The sequence below is a fragment of the Bubalus bubalis genome, chromosome 10, assembly GCF_019923935.1.
Source record: "Bubalus bubalis isolate 160015118507 breed Murrah chromosome 10, NDDB_SH_1, whole genome shotgun sequence".
Lineage (NCBI taxonomy): Eukaryota > Metazoa > Chordata > Mammalia > Artiodactyla > Bovidae > Bubalus > Bubalus bubalis.
Window position 1 is genome coordinate 21,991,535 of NC_059166.1, and position 19,725 is coordinate 22,011,259.

At 36.9% G+C, this 19,725-nt stretch overlaps 1 protein-coding gene across 15 annotated transcripts in view; it reads right to left on the minus strand.

The window, feature by feature from the left end:
- Window positions 1–19,725, minus strand: part of UTRN (utrophin) — a 561,026-nt gene that overhangs the window by 97,290 nt on the left and 444,011 nt on the right. For 14 of the 15 annotated variants that reach the window (XM_025295004.3, XM_045161922.1, XM_044924139.2 and 11 more), the window contains 3 exons: window positions 13,373–13,519; window positions 10,554–10,632; window positions 7,386–7,446 (listed from right to left, as the gene is read on the minus strand). In XM_025295004.3, coding sequence (XP_025150789.3) covers window positions 7,386–7,446; window positions 10,554–10,632; window positions 13,373–13,519 — 287 coding nt within the window. Of the gene's footprint in view, window positions 1–2,481; window positions 2,486–7,385; window positions 7,447–10,553; window positions 10,633–13,372; window positions 13,520–19,725 lie in introns of all 15 variants that reach the window. The other variant, XM_045161924.1, reaches the window with a different exon arrangement.

Sequence of the window (19,725 nt, forward strand, 5' to 3'; positions counted from 1 at the left end):
AAGATCATTTCAACGCTGAGCAAATACCATAAAACAACTTCTGACCCCTGGCAGAGGACACCAGGCACCCAGAAAGGCAGCCCATTTTCTTCGAAAGGAGGTAGGACAAAATATAAAAGATAAAAAGACAGACAAAAGGGTTAGGTACGGAGACTGTCCCAGGGAGGGAGTCATAAAAGAGGAGAAGTTTCCAAATACCAGGAAACCCTCTCCCTGGTGGGTCTGTAGGAAGCTTTGGAATCACAGAGGGCAACATAACCAGGAGGAAAAAAATAAATAAATAAACCCCACAGATTATGTGCCTAATTGCAACTCTCAGGGGAAAAGTAGGGAAAAGTAGCCCAGACGCTCGCATCCGCCACCAGCAAGGGGGCACTGAACAGGGAGGTGCGGGCTGCATTGCTTAGGGTAAGGACCATGCCTGAACGCCCTGAGGACAATCTGAGGGAGCTAATGTGAGATAGCATCCCAAACTGTGAGATAGGCAGAGAGAGAGAAAAAAAGAAAAAGAGGAAAGAGAGAGAGAGAGAACTTTCCCAAGAAAAGCTCTAATCTAAGGCCACTGCCGGCCTGCTCACAGAAAAAAGGACTGAGCGAATACCAGAGGAGAGCTAGCCAGCAGGGGACCAGCCCATTCCCTGCTGGAGGCAGGCGGGGGCGACAGCCAGAGCCAGAAGGCTAGGAGCAAACTCGCCCTCAGAGACTGCATCCTCTACCAAACTGCAAGCAGCCTCCCAGTTGCTAACTAAGTCTTCCTGGGATCCTGGATGGTTGACAGCCTCCAGGAGGATCGCAGCCAGAGATCAGCTCCCCAGAGGAGACGCTCGGCACACCTGAGATGGCACGCCCACTGCACACCAGGGAAACCAAGTGGCAGGGACAGGGGAGGTGATAAGATGCACCTATCCACCTGGAGAGAGTGCACTCACCAAACACCTGGTCGCCTGAGTTCCTCGGACATGGGAAGGGAACAAAACGCAGGCCCAACCGAGTCTGTGCCTTTGTGAAGTACCCAAGAACCTGAACCTGAGCGGCATAGACCTGGGAAGTGCACGTAATGCAGGGCTTGCTTTAGACAGCTCCTGCAGAGCAACCTGGAGCCTGAGCAGTGTAGACCGGGAAAGCACACACACCGTGAGCAGGGGCAAATCCAGTGTGGCCCAGACACTGTGAGCACTCCCCACACACGCCAGTGATATTTGTTTGCAGTGCTCCTCCATCCCACAGCACAACTGAACAAGTGAGCCTAAATAAATGACCACCTTCACCCCCTTGTGTCAGGGTGGAAGTTAGATACTGAAGAGACTTGCAAACAGAGGAAGCCAAAATAAACAAAGAAGAGAGAAACGCTTTGTAAGTGACAGGTGCAACAGATTAAAACCCATGTAGTTAGCACTGACTACATTGGAAGGGACCTATAGATCTTGAGAAGAAGTATAAGCTGGAACAAGGAACTATCTGAAACTGAACTGACCCCACACTGCCCTCAACAGCTCCAGAGAAATTCCTAGATATATTTTACTATTATCATTTTTAAATTTTTTAAAATTTTTAAGTTCTTTATTACTGCTTTAATTTTCTTTTTTTTTTTTTTACTTTGAAGCTCACCTAATATTTTTTTTTAATTTTATTTTATTTTTAAACCTGAAACACTGTATTAGTTTTGCCAAACATCAAAACGAATCCGCCACAGGTATACACGTGCTCCTTTTTTAACCTACTATTACCTTGCCAAAAAAGGCCCTATTTTTAAAGCAAATTTCATGTTTTTTTATAACTTTTGTGATTTTGTTTTGTTTTTTTTTTTAATATTGTATTTTTGAGAGTCTAAACTCTACTCTAGATTTTTAATCTTGGCTTTTTGGTATTTGATATCAATTTTGTACCTTTAAGAATCCAATCTTCAGTATTTATTTTTACTTAGGAGTGTGATTACTGGCTTGATTGCTCTCTCCCCTTTTGACTCTCCTTTTTCTCCCCCAGGTCACCTCTATCTCCTCCCTCCCCCTTCTCTTCTCTACTTAACTCTCTGAATCTCTTTAGGTGTTCCAGACTGTAGAGAACACTTAGGGAACTGATCACTGGCTAGACTGGTCTCTCTCCTTTTGACTCTCCCTCCTATCCTCCTGGTCACCTCTGTCTCCTTCCTCCCTCTTCTCTTCTCTATGGAACTCTGTGAAACTCTCTGAGTGTTCAAGACTGTGGAGAGAAAACAGGGAATTGATTACTGGCTAGACTGCTCTCTCCCCTTCTGATTCCCCCTCTTCTCCTCCTGGTCACCTCTATCTCCCTCCTCCCTCTTCTCATCTCCATGTAACTCTGTGAACCTAGATTAAGGGCGGGAGGAGAAGGAGACGACAGAGGATGAGATGGTTGGATGGCATTACCCACTCAATGGACATGAGTTTGGGTAAACTCCGGGAGTTGGTGATGGACAGGGAGGCCTGGCATGCTGTGGTTCATGGGGTTGCAGAGTTGGACATGACTGAGTAACTGAACTGACTGAACTGAACAGGAAAAAAAAAAAACTATTAAAAATACAAACATATGGAGGCTAAACAACATACTTCTGAATAACCAACAAATCACAGAAGAAATCAAAATATGCATAAAAACGAATGAAAATGAAAACACAACCCAAAACATATGGGATATAGTAAAAGCAGTGCTAAGGGGAAGGTTCATAGCAATACAAGCCTACATCAAGAAACAGGAGAAAAATCAAATAAATAACCTAACTCTACACCTAAAGCAATGAGAAAAAGAAGAAATGAAGCACCCCAGAGTTAGTAAAAGGAAAGAAATTATAAAAAATTAGGGTAGAAATAAATGAAAAAGAAACAAAGGAGACCATAGCCAAAATCAACAAAGCTAAAAGCTGGTTCTTTGAGAAGATAAATAAAATAGACAAACAATCCACCAGACTCATCAAGAAAAAAAGGGAGAAGAATCAAATCAACAAAATTAGAAATGAAAATGGAGAAATCACAACAGACAACACAGAAATACAAAGGGTCATAAGAGACTACTATCAGCGACTATATGCCAATAAAATGGACAACTTGGAAGAAATGGACAAATTCTTAGAAAAGTATAACTTTCCAAAACTGAACCAGGAAGAAATAGAAAATCTTAACAGACCCATCACAAGCACAGAAATTGAAACCATAATCAGAAATCTTCCAACAAACAAAAGCTCAGGACCAGATGGATTCACAGCTGAATTCTACCAAAAATTTAGATAAGAGCTAACACCTATCCTATTCAAACTCTTCCAGAAAATTGCAGAGGAAGGTAAACTTCCAAACTCATTTTATGAGCCCATCATCACCCTAATACAAAACCAGACAAAGATGCCACAAAAAAAAGAAAACTACAGGCCAATATCACTGATGAACATAGATGCAAAAATCCTTAACAAAATTCTAGCAAACAGAATCCAACAACACATTAAAAAGATCATACATCATGACCAAGTGGGCTTTATCCCAGGGATGCAAGGATTCTTCAATATTCACAAATCAATCAATGTGATTAACACCACATCAACAAACTGAAAGATAAAAACCATATGATTATCTCAATAGATGCAGAGAAAGCCTTTGACAAAATTCAGCATCCATTTATGATAAAAACCGTCCAGAAAGCAGGCATAGAAGGAACATACCTCAACATAATAAAAGCTATATATGATAAACCCAAAGCAAACATTATCCTCAATGGTGAAAAATTGAAAGCATTTCCCCTAAAGTCAGGAACAAGACTAGGATGCCCACTCTCACCACTACCATTCAACATAGTTTTGGAAGTTTTAGCCACAGCAATCAGAGCAGAAAAAGAAATAAAAGGAATCCAAATTGGAAAAGAAGAAGTAAAACTCTCACTGTTTGCAGATGACATGATCCTCTACATAGAAAACCCTAAAGACTCCACCAGAAAATTACTAGAGCTAATCAATGAATATAGTAAAGTTGCAGGATATAAAATTACCACACAGAAATCCCTTGCATTCCTATACACTAACAATGAGAAAACACAAGGAGAAACAAAGGAAACAATTCCATTCATCATTGCAATGAAAAGAATAAAAGAAAAGAAAAGACCTGTATATAGAAAACTATAAAACACTGATGAAAGAAATCAAAGAGGACACAAATAGATGGAGAAATATACCATATTCATGGATCAGAAGAATCAATATAATGAAAATGAGTATACTACCCAAGCAGTCTATAGATTCAATGCAATTCCTATCAAGCTACCAATGGTATTTTTCAGAGAACTAGAACAAATAATTTCACAATTTGTATGGAAATACAAAAAACCTTGAACAGCCAAAGCAATCATGAGAAAGAAGATTTGAAATGGAGGAATCAACCTGCCTGACTTCAGACTATACTACAAAGCTACAGTCATCAAGACAGTATGTTATTGGCACAAAGACAGAAACATAGATAAATGGAACAAAATAGAAAGCCCAGAGATAAATCCCCACACCTATGGACACCTTATCTTTGACAAAGGAGGCAAGAATATACGATGGAGAAAAGATAATCCCTTTAACAAGTGGTGCTGGGAAAACTGGTCAACCATTTGTAAAAGAATGAAATTAGAACACTTTCTAACACCATACACAAAAATAAACTCAAAATGGATTAAAGATCTAAATGTAAGACCAAAAACTATAAACTCCTAGAGGAAAACATAAGCAAAACACACTTTGATGTAAATCATAGCAGCATCCTCTATGACTCACCTCCCAGAATAATGGAAATAAAAGCAAAAATGAAGAAACAGGACCTAATTAAACTTAAAAGCTTTTGTACAACGAAGGAAACTATAAGCAAGGTGAAAAGATAGCCTTCAGAATGGGAGAAAATAATAGCAAATAAAGCAACTGACAAATAATTAATCTCAAAAATATACAAGCAACCCCTGTAGCTCAATTCCAGGAAAATTAGCGACCCTATCAAAAAATGGGCTGAAGAACTAAAGAGACACTTCTCCAAAGAAGATATACAGATGGCTAACAAACACATGAAAAGATGCTCCACATCACTCATTATCAGAGAAATGCAAATCAAAACCACAATGAGGTACCATGTCACGCCAGTTAGAATGGCTGCTATCAAAAAGTCTATAAACAATAAATGCTGGAGAGGGTGCAGAGAAAAAGGAACCTTCTTACACTGTTGGTGGGAATGTAAACTAGTACAGCCACTATGGAGAACAGTGTGGAGATTCCTTAAAAAACTGGAAATAGAACTGCCATATGACCCAGCAGTCCCACTGCTGGGCATAGACACTGAGGAAACCAGAATTGAAAGAGACACTTGTACCCCAATGTTCATCACAGCACTGTTTACAATAGCCAGGACATGGAAGCAACCTAGATGTCCATTGGCAGACAAATGCATAAGAAAGCTGTGGTACATATACACAATGGAATATTACTGAGCTATTAAAAAGAACACAGTTGAATCAGTTCTAATGAGGTGGATGAAACTGGAGCCCATTATACAGAGTGAACTAAGTCAGAAAGAAAAACACCAATACGATATATTAACACATATATATGGAATTTAGAAAGATGGTAAGGATGACCCTATATGCAAGGCAGCAAAAGAGACACAGATGCAAAGAACAGACTTTTGGACTCCGTGGGAGAAGGCAAGGATGGGATGATTTGAGAGAATAGCACTGAAACATGTATATTATCATATGTGAAATAGATCTCCAGTACAGGTTCAATGCATGAGACAGGGTTCTGAGGGCCGGTGGACTGGGATGACCCTGAGGGATGGGATGAGGAGGGAGGCAGGAGGGAGGTTCAGGATGGGGAACAAATGTACACCCATGACTGATTCATGTGAATGTAAGGCAAAAACCACCACAATATTTTAAAGTAATTAGCCTCCAATTAAAATAAATAAATTAAAAAAAAAGAAAATATGGTACATATATACAGGGGAATATTAATCAGCCATAAAAGGAACAAAATTGGGTCATTTGTAGAGACATTGGATACACTTAGAGTCTGTCACACAGAATGAAGTAAATCAAAAAGAGAAAAACAGACACTGTATATTACCACATATATATGGGCTCTAGAAAAATGGTACAGATAAACTTATTTCCAGAGCATCTTCTCTTAATAAAAATGTCTGTTTGTTGAGCCTCTGACTTCTTTCCCTTCATGCTTGCATATGTTTGATACCAATCCACCACTTTGTTACCTTATACTAAATTTATCACTGGTGGATTATACACTGATAAAAGTATTAAGTTGCATTAAGACAATGTAACATACAATGCTTATTATAGTTGCTATGACTATGGCAAAATTATTTGCTTTTTTAAATATGAGGATATATTTCAGACCACAATAAAACCTTCATAGGAAAATGGTATTTTGTAAGCATTTTGATTTCACACACAAAGTTTTTAGGAAGAGGGATACTGTGAGGAAAAAATAGACTATTAGTCTTGGCACAAATTTTGGAGATACCACATGCCACTTAAGGAAAGATATAAAGGAAACTTGGCCAAGAGATCTTCACCTGACTTGCCTATGGTCATAGGACTAACCTGAGACACAGTTAACTCCAGATAATAGTGAACTTTTCCTTTCAAAATGAAGCCACTTTATATATAAAATAGATTCAACTAAAACTCTCATCACCTTTATCACACTGTAAATCAATAACTTACACTTCAAGGGATGTGTAAGATGTATTTTACCATCTGCCCCATGACAACACACAGACTAAGGCAAGGATCAAATCCTATGCAGACCTTGTGTAAATTATAAAAAAAATTATAAAATGTTACATAATATGGAAAAACTTACTATGTAAAAAAGGAGAAATTGTTAAGTTGACAACAAAAGTGCAGGATATTAAGCCTAAACTAATTGCAGATAATTTCCACAAGTTGAGAAAAAACTTGAAAATACTGAACTTTTTAATGATAAAATCCTGTTTCTTTTTCGTGGACTAAAATGAGAAGAGTACAAGTACTTTTTAGATGAATTTTCTGGAAGACAAAAATGGCTTAGAAGCAATACAGTTGGAGAAACTGTATTCATTATGTCAAGAATATTTAGGAATTTTGACCTTCTCCCCAAATATTTTAATATCTGCTTTATAAAAATATTAGCTATATTACCTATAGCCTAATATAATGAATTACAAATATCAGTCTGATTTTTAAACTAATTTTTTTCAAATATTAAATATATATTCTTTATATCCATATAAACATATAAATTCTTTCTTATAATAGGTTTGAAATCCAGTTTTTAAAGTTACATGGGAAAAGCCTCTTAAGTTATTAACACAATTTTATTGTCTTGGTATCATAAAGGAGACTTAAAATCAACTTACTTGATGTAATAGGGCACTTTATTATGTGAAATGGATCTTTGCCACGGCAGCTGGACTGAAGCTGAAGAAACAAACGGAGGTTATTGGAAACACTTCTAACTCTTATGTCTTACGCCTTAATGCAAAACAACTGAACATGTTTTATAGCAAATTCAATGAGAACTGCTGGATTCCTATAATTATGAAATATGCTAGGCCAAACAAAGAGTGGCTTTAACGATTCATTTAAAGCATGGAAAGAAACAATGCAGTCTCAATTTCTAATGCCAACTCTAATTGAACCTGTTGATATAAATATTTTTAAAAATCACATTTTATTGTTTCTAACAATCAACATTTAAAACTTACTTGAAAATACATATGCTGTATAAATTTTGATTAAGCTAAAACCAAAGTTAATTTTACCTAGGCAAAATCTAGGTATAATCTACAATCTACGTATACCAAGATTGTAAACTAGATTTCTTAAGATTGAATTTTCCAGGTCACTAATAATACTCTTTACTTTGCTTCATAGGCACAGAATAACTAGTACAGATGTCATTTAAACAAACTCAATTATATGGATTTTAAAAGGAGAAAATTAAACATAGCCTAAAGGTTTTAATGAACTAAGGCAATTATCTAGATAGAAGAATTCCAAATACTTATTTTCATCTGAAATGCACAGGATATACAGTTCCCTACTTTTATACACTAGACAGCCCTATGATTGAGATTTTATGTTTTGTTTTACCGAGGTATAAATTTTTTACAATTCCATTTACTATTTATAAAATTTTTTTTCTACATTAATTATTTTAAGACTTATTCAAGTAGAGTTGGACCTATGCATCTAGAACCTTTAAGGAATTTTGGTAAATAAACTAAAAAAAACAAGCAAATCCATCTAAAGTGTTGCAAATATCACTAGATTCTCATATAACCAGTTGTCGCTAATGGTTTTTTTTTTTCTCCTGAATAGGGTGTCATAATCCTACTTACTAATACTTAGCATTTTAAACTTTACAGAGCATTTTCAATATGTCTGTTAATACAGAAGCCAACAATGAGGAACTAAATATTAGACATGAAATAACTTGCTCAAAAATAAATGGCTGAGCCCAAACATGATTTCAGGATTTCGGACCACCAGTCAGCAATATTTCTGTTCGACAACCCTTCCTCTCTTTCTAAAGTGTGAGCATTTCCTTCTTGAACTATGTCCATGAAAGAATAAAAAGAGGATGACAATGTGGAACTAGGTATACTAAATTTCTCATTAGAGCCAACCTCTTTTCAGCACTGGCACCAAGCTAATAGGTCAGTCTTTATTTTGTGCCTAACTAAACAGGCTCCTTTCATAACCATGGCTAAAGTTCAAGAAATTTAATAAAGCCAAAGATTTCAAGCAGCAGTGGATAACAATTACTAAATTTATTAATTGGGATTTTTTTTGTACAATTCTCCATTCATTTTAATGACTGTTTTGAGCTGAATAACTTTGACTTCCTAGACTGTTCATGCCAGGCCATGAAGGGCAATGTGCTAGAGTTTCACAATTTTTACAATGTTTCACTTGCTAAAGAGCAAGAGTTTAATTTTTATTATGAAAGAATGGTTACTAGGTGAAAGTGTTCAGTTTCATCAATACTAATAAATACATACACTGTAGAACTATAGAGTCTCAATGATTTGTTCAATTTCTCTTTACTTTGGTCTCAGCTTATAGCTTTATGTTCCATAAAATTAAGTGTAAGCAATCTGGGGTAATTCATAGCTAATGAATAATGAAGCAAACCTATTTACTTCATGAACATGGATAGTATCCAAACTTTGGACATGCACTATTGCATCCAGGTAGACAGCATATTCCAGGAAGGACTCAACATTTCAAAGACAGGCTACCTAAGAGCTCAGGTGTGTGAAACAGGTGTGGGAGTGATGGGGTGAGAGAGGACCGGGGAGAGACAGGGAGAGATGAAACAGAGACAGAAACACACTAGAGAGAGCTGGCTTAGGCACTAGAGAGGCGTAGGAGAGGATAATCAGGAATGACTGATTAGGATTCTTGAAATTGTGAGAGTAAGAAAAGCCTGACCTTGAATTGAGGTGAAGCAAATTATCAAGCATGACGAATATTAAGAGAAAATATAAATGTAATAAATTTAGTTGGAAGACACAATATTATTATTTGTTTTTTCTATGGCTGTAGATACAAAGGTACCATAATTGGAAAAATAAGCTTTGCATTAAGTTTCAACCCTCACTTAAATTAAATTAAACTAAGTGCTTGCTTACATATGTTTTCCAGAGAAAAGGAAAGGAATACCATTTAGAGAAAGCACTGGTGCCAAGAACTGTGCTAGTGTTTTGTATAACTTGGTATGTTTTCTTATTTAAATCTCAAGGCAATCAGAGGAAATAAGTATTATTTTAGTAATTTTAAGATTAAAAAAATGAACTTTCAGGACTTCACAGTCCTGGTAAAAGGGAAAATTAATATTTTAATTTCAATCTGGGTGACTCTGAATCTGATATTCTTTAATTTCCTTAGCAGTGAGTGATAAAGAGCTCAAATTACTTATTAAAGATCTCATGAACAGTCAGCTCACAAAATGAAAAACTTCAGTTGAAGACTATTGCGTAAAACTCTACATATGTGCTTTGGCTAAATCTGCAATATTTAATTAGAAGAGAAGCTAAGTATGATTGCAATGAGCCTAATAAACCAGAATCTTCTCAAAGATTTATGGGCAATTTTTTTTTTCTTTTTATGTTTCCAGGTGCATTGAAAATAAACATGCATTTTTTAGTAGGAAAATTAATTTAAAAATTTTAAATATAAAAATGATTTCTTTGCTGTGAAGAAGTTCAAAATCTTTGCATATGGCATAGCAATAGGATACTATATTAGTTATTACAACAGATGGTTCAGTGAAAAACCCTAGCTAAAGATGAATTAATTTTTGCTTCACTTCAAAGACTTACCATGACCAGATGATAGACCAGTAACCAATAAGCACTGGGTATTGATTGGTCACTGATGTTGAGATCTTCTTTTTTTATATTCATCTAATAAAGTCCATATATTTATAGCAAAGGATATAGTTTCACTCAAGAAAGCGAAATAATATGCTGATTCATTCAATTAATGAATTAACTAGAAGTCAGCTTATTGGTACTTACTAGAGAGAAAATGCTGAGAGGATGGTCCAAAATCCCTATGGGCTTCCTGAAGCTGTTTAAGGCGATCATCTACGGAAACCTGCACATATACATACAAGAAATAATTTGATTTTAAAACAATGACCTTAATAATAACCTTGATTTAAGTACTATAATAAATGGTACTATAGCCCAAGATATGATTGCTGGTACAGACTCTTCTAAATTTGGAATCAAAGTATGGGTATGAAAATAGACTCGACATCAAGTAACAATAAATAGCGCCAGGTACTCTTCTAAATATTTTATGTGAATTCTTTTAACTCTCACAAAACTCGCATTGAATAATTATTACTCATTATAATCATTGTTTTACAGATAAAGATGTGGCGACCTAAAGAGGTGTTCAAGGAAATAAAGTTATTATTATGTGGCAATGTTAGTATTCACACCCAATCCATTTGATGTCAGAAGCTATGTCTTGACATTATTCAACACTTTAGTCAAAAGCAGTAACACTCTAAACCATCTAAAGTAAAGATGTGGCCATGGGGTCAGTGGCTACTCATCTCTCTTTTGTAAGGAAGGTGGTACAAAGGGCTGTAAAAAGAAGTCTAAAATTTTCCAAGGGAAAAAAATAGATGATAATGATGATGAGACAGATGACAGATATAGATGGAGAGTGAAAGGACATATAAATATGGATGACTTATATTCCTCCAAGTTCATGTCTATCATCTTGACTTGGAAGTATTCAAGTAGATACCAGGTGAATAATACACTCTATATATCTGTTTACACACAGTCTTAGCTCTCTACATTTTGAAAATGCAGATTTGGTACCCTGAGAAATTAACTGCAAATCAATAACAATTGCACACAGCCTACTGACATTTCCATTTCCTCTTCCTGATCTTTGTATAGTAGTGCTAGTGAGGTGTTCCACTTAGATTGCCAATCTTATTTTCAGCTGCCTTTAAATGGAACGCGTGTCTCTGGCTCACTGGGTACCTCCTTTTCTTCCTGGTTAGCTATCAAAATTACATTAGCAGATACTTGGTTTGTTGTGACCAAAAGCATTCAAATGCCACACTTTTACATTCCAGAGAACACAAGATGCTACTCTTGAAATTTAACACCACTGTCAGCCAGCATAAATTGAGCTCCTCATATTTAATCAGCAACTACCATCTGAGCAACCCACTCCAGTATTCTTGCCTAGAGAATCCTGTGGTCAGAGAAGCCTGGTGGGCTACTGTCCATGGGGTCGCACAGAGTTGGACACGACTGAAGCGACTTAGCGTGCATGCATGCATTGGAGAAGGAAATGGCAACCCACTCCAGTATTCTTGCCTGGAGAATCCCAGGGATGGAGGAGCCTGGTGGGCTGCTGTCTACGGGGTCGCACAGAGTAGGACATGACTGAAGTGACTTAGCAGAAGCAGCAGCAGCAACATCTGAGCTCTACTGGTTACCAAGTTCAGAGATCAGGATGAAAGAATAACTTTTTCATGCATAATGTATTCCTTGACTTCTAATCTTTGCAGATGGCAACAATAGAAGCAGAGTGGCAAGGGAATCAAGATGGACCACAGCAAAACCAGTATGAAGATAATGAATTAGAGAAATGGAGGAGAGTCAATTGAAATAGAATAAAAGTCAAATGCTTCTCTGTTCTACTCAGTAGAAAAGCATGTATGAGTTTAACAGATTCTGCTTTACTAATCCCAGATTAATATTCTTTTCAAAGAAAAGAATATTCTTCAAATATTCAAATAGCCTTCAAATAAAAGAATATTCTTTCAAAGACAGAAAAGACTGTTTAATACTTTTTACTCATTTATAACCTCTTCAATTTCATGAAGAAAATATAAACCACTAGGTGTTTCAACAGTAAAATTAATTCAGGACCTATCATGGGGCTTTCCTGGTGGCTCAGACGATAAAGAATCTGCCTACAATGCAGAGGACCTGAGTTCAATCCCTGGGTCGGGAAGATTCCCTGGAGAAGGGAATGGCTACCTACTCCAGTACTCTTGCCTGGAAAATCCAATGGACAGAGAAGCCTGGTAGGCTATAGTCCATGAGGTTGCAAAGAGTTGGACATGACTGAGTGACTTCACTTTCACTTTTCACTTAAACTATCCCACTACTTTTCAGGGGAAAAAATTATTATTATGACTCCTAGAAACTGGACACTCAATGTGACAAAGCTCTACAAAGACTGAGCCAAAAATTACTGACTGGAACATGTGGTAACTTGCAGATAAATAGTAACACTCAACAAGATTCTTCCTGGTTTGACTCTTTACAACTGAAATGCTCAGCTATATTAATATAACTACGTTAGAGCAGCTAAGATCTAAGAGCTAAAGGTAAAATACCATTATACTAAAGTGTGCTAGCTGGAAAAAATGAGCAAGATACATAAAAAGCAAGCAATGGAAGAAGGATGGAGACTTTCTTAACTTTTCAAAAAAAAAAACCAAAAACACGATTCAAGTAAGAAAAATGACTCCTTTATGAGCCATTATGGAAAGAATGTTTCTGTGACCTACCATAGGTTTCAATTACTGTGATTTATTTGACCTTTTGCAATTTTCTACGAAAATCCTATGAAGAGAATGCTATAAAATTACATTAAAATCTATATTCAAAAGTAAATGAGGCCTTTGGGTTCAAGATACAGAAAGACAAATAACTAATGTCATCATATGCTAGAAATCCATTATTAAATACAACTCATAAAGACCGAGGAAAGGATGCAAGTGGTAGAACAGTGGGGTAGGGCTTAAAGACCAAAGTGTGAGCCTGCATTATGAAGAGGAATCAGCTGACACCTGCAAAAGTTTCCATCGCATATTAAGGTCATCGAGCTGGCGAGACATCTTTAGAGACGGGTGCAAGTCAAGAGGAGACAGTTGACTGGATAAATCATTCATTGTTTTAACTTTTAAGTTGATTGGTGCAATTTCTTCTCTAAATGCCTAGGAGAAAAACATAAGAAAAATGTCATCAGAAAAGAATAAAACAAAAGCTAGTATTCCGTATTTCCTAAAATAAATAAATAAAAAACAAAACACCAAGATCAGCTGAAAAGTCATCTATGATACCTGCTCACTCAACAACTGACTTGACTGAGGTCTTGAACCAGGACCTCCAGCCAGAGTTCCCCTTTATAAACCAGAGAATCTAAATAGATGCCTGAAGAGAAAAATTATAGCACAAACATATTTAAATGATTTATGTATTTAATGATTATGTATTTCCTTCAAATTTTCCATTTATACTGTTTATTCTGGAAAACATTATTATCCATTTTACTAATTTCCAGACTGGATTTTATCTTTCATTTTCTTTCACATTTTCCAGTTTTTCATATGGATACTTTAATATTTTTTCACTTGATGCAAAAACTCAATTTGAAATGTCTCTATTTAAAATTAAGTTAGAAAGTGGCCAGTACAAAAAGCTTTCCTAACCATCAAATCAGGAGAACACAATGGCAGCCCACTCCAGTACTCTTGCCTGGAAAATCCCATGGACGGAGGAGCCTGGTAGGCTGCAGTCCATGGGGTCACTAAGAGTCGGACACGACTGAAACGACTTAGCAGCAGCAGCAGCAGCAGCAACCATAAAATCCATGCCTATTATATACTTAAGATGTAAGTTTTCTGTCTTTCAAAGTCATTTTACATCTTTCTTTGTGGTTAGAGGTAGGGAAGGAAGAGCAGGGTCTATCAGAAAAGAGGTAAACTAAGCTTAGACCTGACAAATGACAGTTTTGGGCAGAGTAAGAGACCTGGAACAGGTGGAAGTTGACGGGATGCATGTCAAGAGGGAGAAATAAAACTAACAAACAAAATTTGGGTTCAGTGACAGTGATACGTCCTATGAGAACGAACAATAATGAAAACACCAAGTTTTTCTCCTTTCTCCACATAATTTCAACCCCCTCTATATTCATGTATCTTTTTTCCCATAAAGTTTTGCTTAGATTCCATCCATCCCTTGAAAGACTCACTGGTATGTCCCACCTATTGGGAAAATTTCCCAGAGGCCTTTCCTATTCCAGTCCTGGTTGAAGGCCCTGCCCACGTGTTCACCAGCTTTCTATCCCTCATCTTCAAGCCAGCCAGGATTTCCAAGCTGCACATCTCTGGACACACAAATCAGCTTTTACAGTGGGGGCATTTTTTATTGTATTGTGCCATATGAACCACTCATAATAGATTTTATATACTATTTCTTATTAGAGCTTTTAGTTCCTGGTAATGTAAGCATTGATATTTTAATATCTCCCTCCATATAATGGAAGCTTCCTGAGAACAGACACTCTCCAGTACTCAGTACGAAGTTAGTAATAAAAGAGGGGCAGAGTTCATTTCTAATGATGAAGGTTCAAAAATGGTATTTGAGGCAAGATTAAGTCAGTAGAGAATCTGCCTGAAATGCTGAAGACTGGGGTACGATCCCTGCATTAGGAAGATCCCCTGGAGAAAGGAACGGCTACCCACTCCGGTATTCTTGCCTGGAGAATCCCATGGACAGAGGAGTCTAGTGGGCTACACTCCATGGGGTCACAAAGAGTCAGACACAACTGAGCAACTAATACTAACACATGAGCCAGCATAGCACCAGGAACAGAAGTGGGATATTAAAAGACACTTGAATATTTTTAATTCTTTGTTATGCTAAATATTAACTGTGTACCAAACATACAGGCATTAAGTGTTGTGAACATACTATTAGACTAAGCTCTCAAGTGTCATCCTTTCTGCAGTCTTTACCCCTTAAGAGAGCAGGCATATGCGTCTCAGTCCCATTTCTTCTTCTCTTTCATCACTCCAAGTTTAGCTAATGAATAATAGATATCAAAGTGCTTTTGAATGCTATAAAGTTTTATTAAAACACTACAATATGAATTTTACTTCCTCCTCATACTTATAAAAAGGAAACCTTTAGCCACTTCCCAAATCCTCTTTTTATAACATGAAAAGGCTAAAAAATAATCATTATGGTTGGTAAACATCAAAATAACATTACCAGTATAATTTTGTTTTTAAAAAGAAAATTAATTTTGAACAAATCAGATAAAACGTGTATTTCAAAATTCTTGAGCATGTCCAAAAACCACAAGAAGATGCTCAAGTTGGAGAGTCAGAAGAACAGATCTGGAGCCCAGAGACAAAATGAAAGATATAGACCATGGAGGTAACTGTGTAAGTGACACCTGAACCAGTGTGCATAGAAGTCAACATAGAAGGAAATGTCACCAGAACCTTGAAGACACTAGCATTTCAAATTTAGGCCTCAGATGAACATTTGATTTCAGCTGTAAATAAATGACTGAAGTGGTGGAGTTAAATAAATTACTCTGTAATCGAGCATAAAGTAAAAAAAAAAAAAAAAAAAAAATTCAAAATCAGATAGAAGAACAGAAGCCCATGAAGATGTGAAAATTGTTGCTGCACAGAAGGAATTCACTTTGTGATAGTTTTTCTCCATGATTGCAGATGTTGATCATTCATGGGTGACAGAATGTATACAAATAAATTCACAAACACAGGTCAATGACAAAGGATGTAAGATAACAGAGACATTAGAGGTTTAAAGAATTCATATTTAATAAAAAAGCATGGGACATAGAGAGGGGTGGGAAAAGAGAATTTTTCAGTCTGGACTTTGAAAAGGCCCGAGTTTCCTCAGATTCAGTTTGAGAATAATTACAGAACTCATATCTTTCAAGCTTTCTTCAGTGGTGATCTTATCTCATACTATAAGAATCAGCTTTTAAAATCAGTATCTTTGTATTTAGAAGGCCTTAAAGATGAAAAATAAAATGCTAGAAAATATTCTCAGGTTTATATAATTTTAAATAAAAACCAGTTTTATTTCAAATGATGGTGAAAGTTCTTTAAAAATTATAACTTCAAGACAGATTTTAGAGATGACAGAGCTTTTTCCTTGGAATCAAGACCATCCCCAAGAAAAAGACATGCAAAAAAGCATAATGGCTGTCTGAGGAGGCCTTACATATAGCTATGAAAGAGGGGAAGTGAAAAGCAAAGGAGAAAAGGAAAGATATACCCATTTGAATGCAGAGTTCCAAAGAACAGCAAGGAAAGATAAGAAAGCCTCCCTCAGTGATCAATGCAAAGAAATAGAGGAAAACAATAGAATGGGGAAGACTAGAGATCTCTTCAAGAAAATTAGAGATACCAAAGGAACATTTCATGCAAAGATGGGTTCAATAAAGGACAGAAATGGTAGGGACCTAACAGAAGCAGAAGATATTAAGAAGAGGTGGCGAGAATATACAGAAGAACTGTACAAAAAAGATCTTCATGACCAAAATAATCACAATGGTGTGATCACCCACCTAGGGCTAGACATCCTGGAATGTGAAGTCAAGTGGGCCTTAGAAAGCATCACTACGAACAAAGCTAGTGGAGGTAATGGAATTCCAGTTGAGCTATTTCAAATTCTGAAGGATGATGCCGTGAAAGTGCTGCACTCAATATGCCAGCAAATTTGGAAAACTCAGCAGTGGCCACAGGACTGGAAAAGGTCAGTTTTCATTTCATTCCCAAAGAAAGGCAATGCCAAAGAATGCTCAAACTACCGCACAATTTTACTCATCTCACATGCTAGTAAAGTGATGCTTAAAATTCTGCAAGCCAGGCTTCAGCAGTATGTGAACCATGAATTTCCCGATGTTCCAGCTGGTTTTAGAAAAGGCAGAGGAACCAGAGATCAAATTGCCAACATCTGCTGGATCATGGAAAAAGCAAGAGAGTTCCAGAAAAACATCTATTTCTGCTGTATTGACTATGCCAAAGCCTTTGACTGTGTGGATCACAATAAACTGTGGAAAATTCTGAAAGAGATGTGAATACCAGACCACCTGACCTGCCTCTTGAGAAACCTATATGCAGGTCAGGAAGCAACAGTTAGAACTGGATATGGAACAACAGACTGGTTCCAAATAGGAAAAGGAGTATGTCAACGCTGTATATTGTCACCCTGTTTATTTAACTTATATGCAGAGTACATCATGAGAAACGCTGGGCTGGAGGAAGCACAGGCGGGAATCATGATTGCCAGGAGAAATATGAATAACCTCAGATATGCAGATGACACCACCCTTATGGCAGAAAGTGCAGAAGAACTAAAGAGCCTCTTGATGAAAGTGAAAGAGGAGAGTGAAAAAGTTGGCTTAAAGCTCAACATTCAGAAAACTAAGATGATAGCATCCAGTCCCATCACTGCATGGCAAATAGATGGGGAAACAGTGGAAACAGTGGCTGACTTTAAATTTCTGGGCTCCAAAATCACTGTAGATGGTTACTGTAGCCATGAAATTAAAAGACGCTTACTCCTTGGAAGGAAAGTTATGACCAACCCAGACAACATATTAAAAATCAGAGACATTACTTTGCCAACAAAGGTCCATCTAGTCAAGGCTATGGTTTTTCCAGTGGTCGTGTATGGATGTGAGTTGGACTATAAAGAAAGCTGAGCGCTGAAGAATTGATGCTTTTGAACTGTGGTGTTGGAAAACACTCTTGCGAGTCCCTTGGACTGCAAGGAGATCCAACCAGTCCATCCTCTAGGAGATCAGTCCTGGCTGTTCATTGGAAGGACTGATGTTGAAGCTGAAACTCCAATACTTTGGCCACATGATGTGAAGAGCTGACTCATTGGAAAAGACCCTGATGCTGGGAAAGATTGAGGGCAGGAGGAGAAGGGGACGACAGTGGATGAGGTGGTTGGATGGCATCACCGACACAGTGGACATGGGTTTGGGTGGACTCTGGTGTTGGTGATGGACAGGGAGGCCTGGCGTGCTGCAGTTCATGGGGTCGCCAAGAGTTGGACACAACTGAGCAACTGAACTGAACATAAAAATAATGCTTTTTTCTTACAAGCCACAAGTAAAAACATTAAAAGCCCTTAGAAAAATAATGCATTTTAGGCTTAATTTTGTTTTTGTGGTCCAGTATTTTATGGTAATAAGGATCTTTCCATTAAGAAAGTTTATCTTTTGGGTTTTAAGAGCTCCAAACTAAGGCGCTTTCTGAAATAAAGCAAATTGTAAAATGGTTTCAGATCTGCTATGTGTTCTGATGTAAAGAACAAATTCATCATGATTTGGCTGCATTTTCCCATGCGAGAATAAAATCTATGAGGTTTTCTTTGCTATAAAAACAGAAACATCTGCATGTGTTAAGGTGCTGACCAGCAGCCTGTTGGCAGATGAGTATCTCAGCTCTTCTCCTGTCAGAGGTGTGTACTCCACAGATAAGAGTGATTAAGTATAATTCAGGAACTTGAAATTATTCAATCACCCTAAAATATTTTGTTTTCCAGTTGCTTTGGTATATTTAATAATATTTAACAATAATCAGAACTTATTTTCACCTGCCTATAACTTCAGGAGTTATTCTTTAAGCACATATGAAACCTGCCGAAGTTAGAATATATTTATTTGGCTTAAAGAGACGTAGGTTTTATTTTCTTTTTTTCCTAATAATATGTTAAAATATTTTAATCCTTGGTCTTAAATATTAACTGTATTTTTCCTAGCTTTCCCACATAAGCAGAAATGTAAACAGAAGGATTTGGATGCAGAGGTGGGTAATTTCTTCAGTCAAATGGGATTAACAAGTCCCAAAATTTTAGGCCAGATATAACTTCATTTTTCTCTCAAAACTAATCATCCCATATTAAAAACTGATGCTTTCAAATTCACAAAGGTAAATTCTTACTCAAGAGTCAGTTTTGCAAACCAACAGAACATAGTTTCTGTAATCTGTTGGCTTAACGATTTTTCAGTGTTTGAAAATTATCTTTCAAAACACAAGAAGTGTGCAACTTCCAAAGAACTTATCCTGTCCTAAAAAGTTGTATTTTCAGTTTGCTATCTTAACTCAGATTTGTGGATACTATGGCTGACTTTATTCTTCTGAGCTCCAAAATCACTGCAGATGGTGACTGCAGCCATGAAATTAAAAGACGCTTACTCCTTGGGAGGAAAATTATGACCAACCTAGACAGCATATTCAAAAGCAGAGACATTACTTTGCCAACAAAGGTCCATCTAGTCAAGGCTATGGTTTTTCCATTGGTCATGTATGGATGTGAGAGTTGGACTGTGAAGAAAGCTAAGCGCCGAAGAATTGATGCTTTT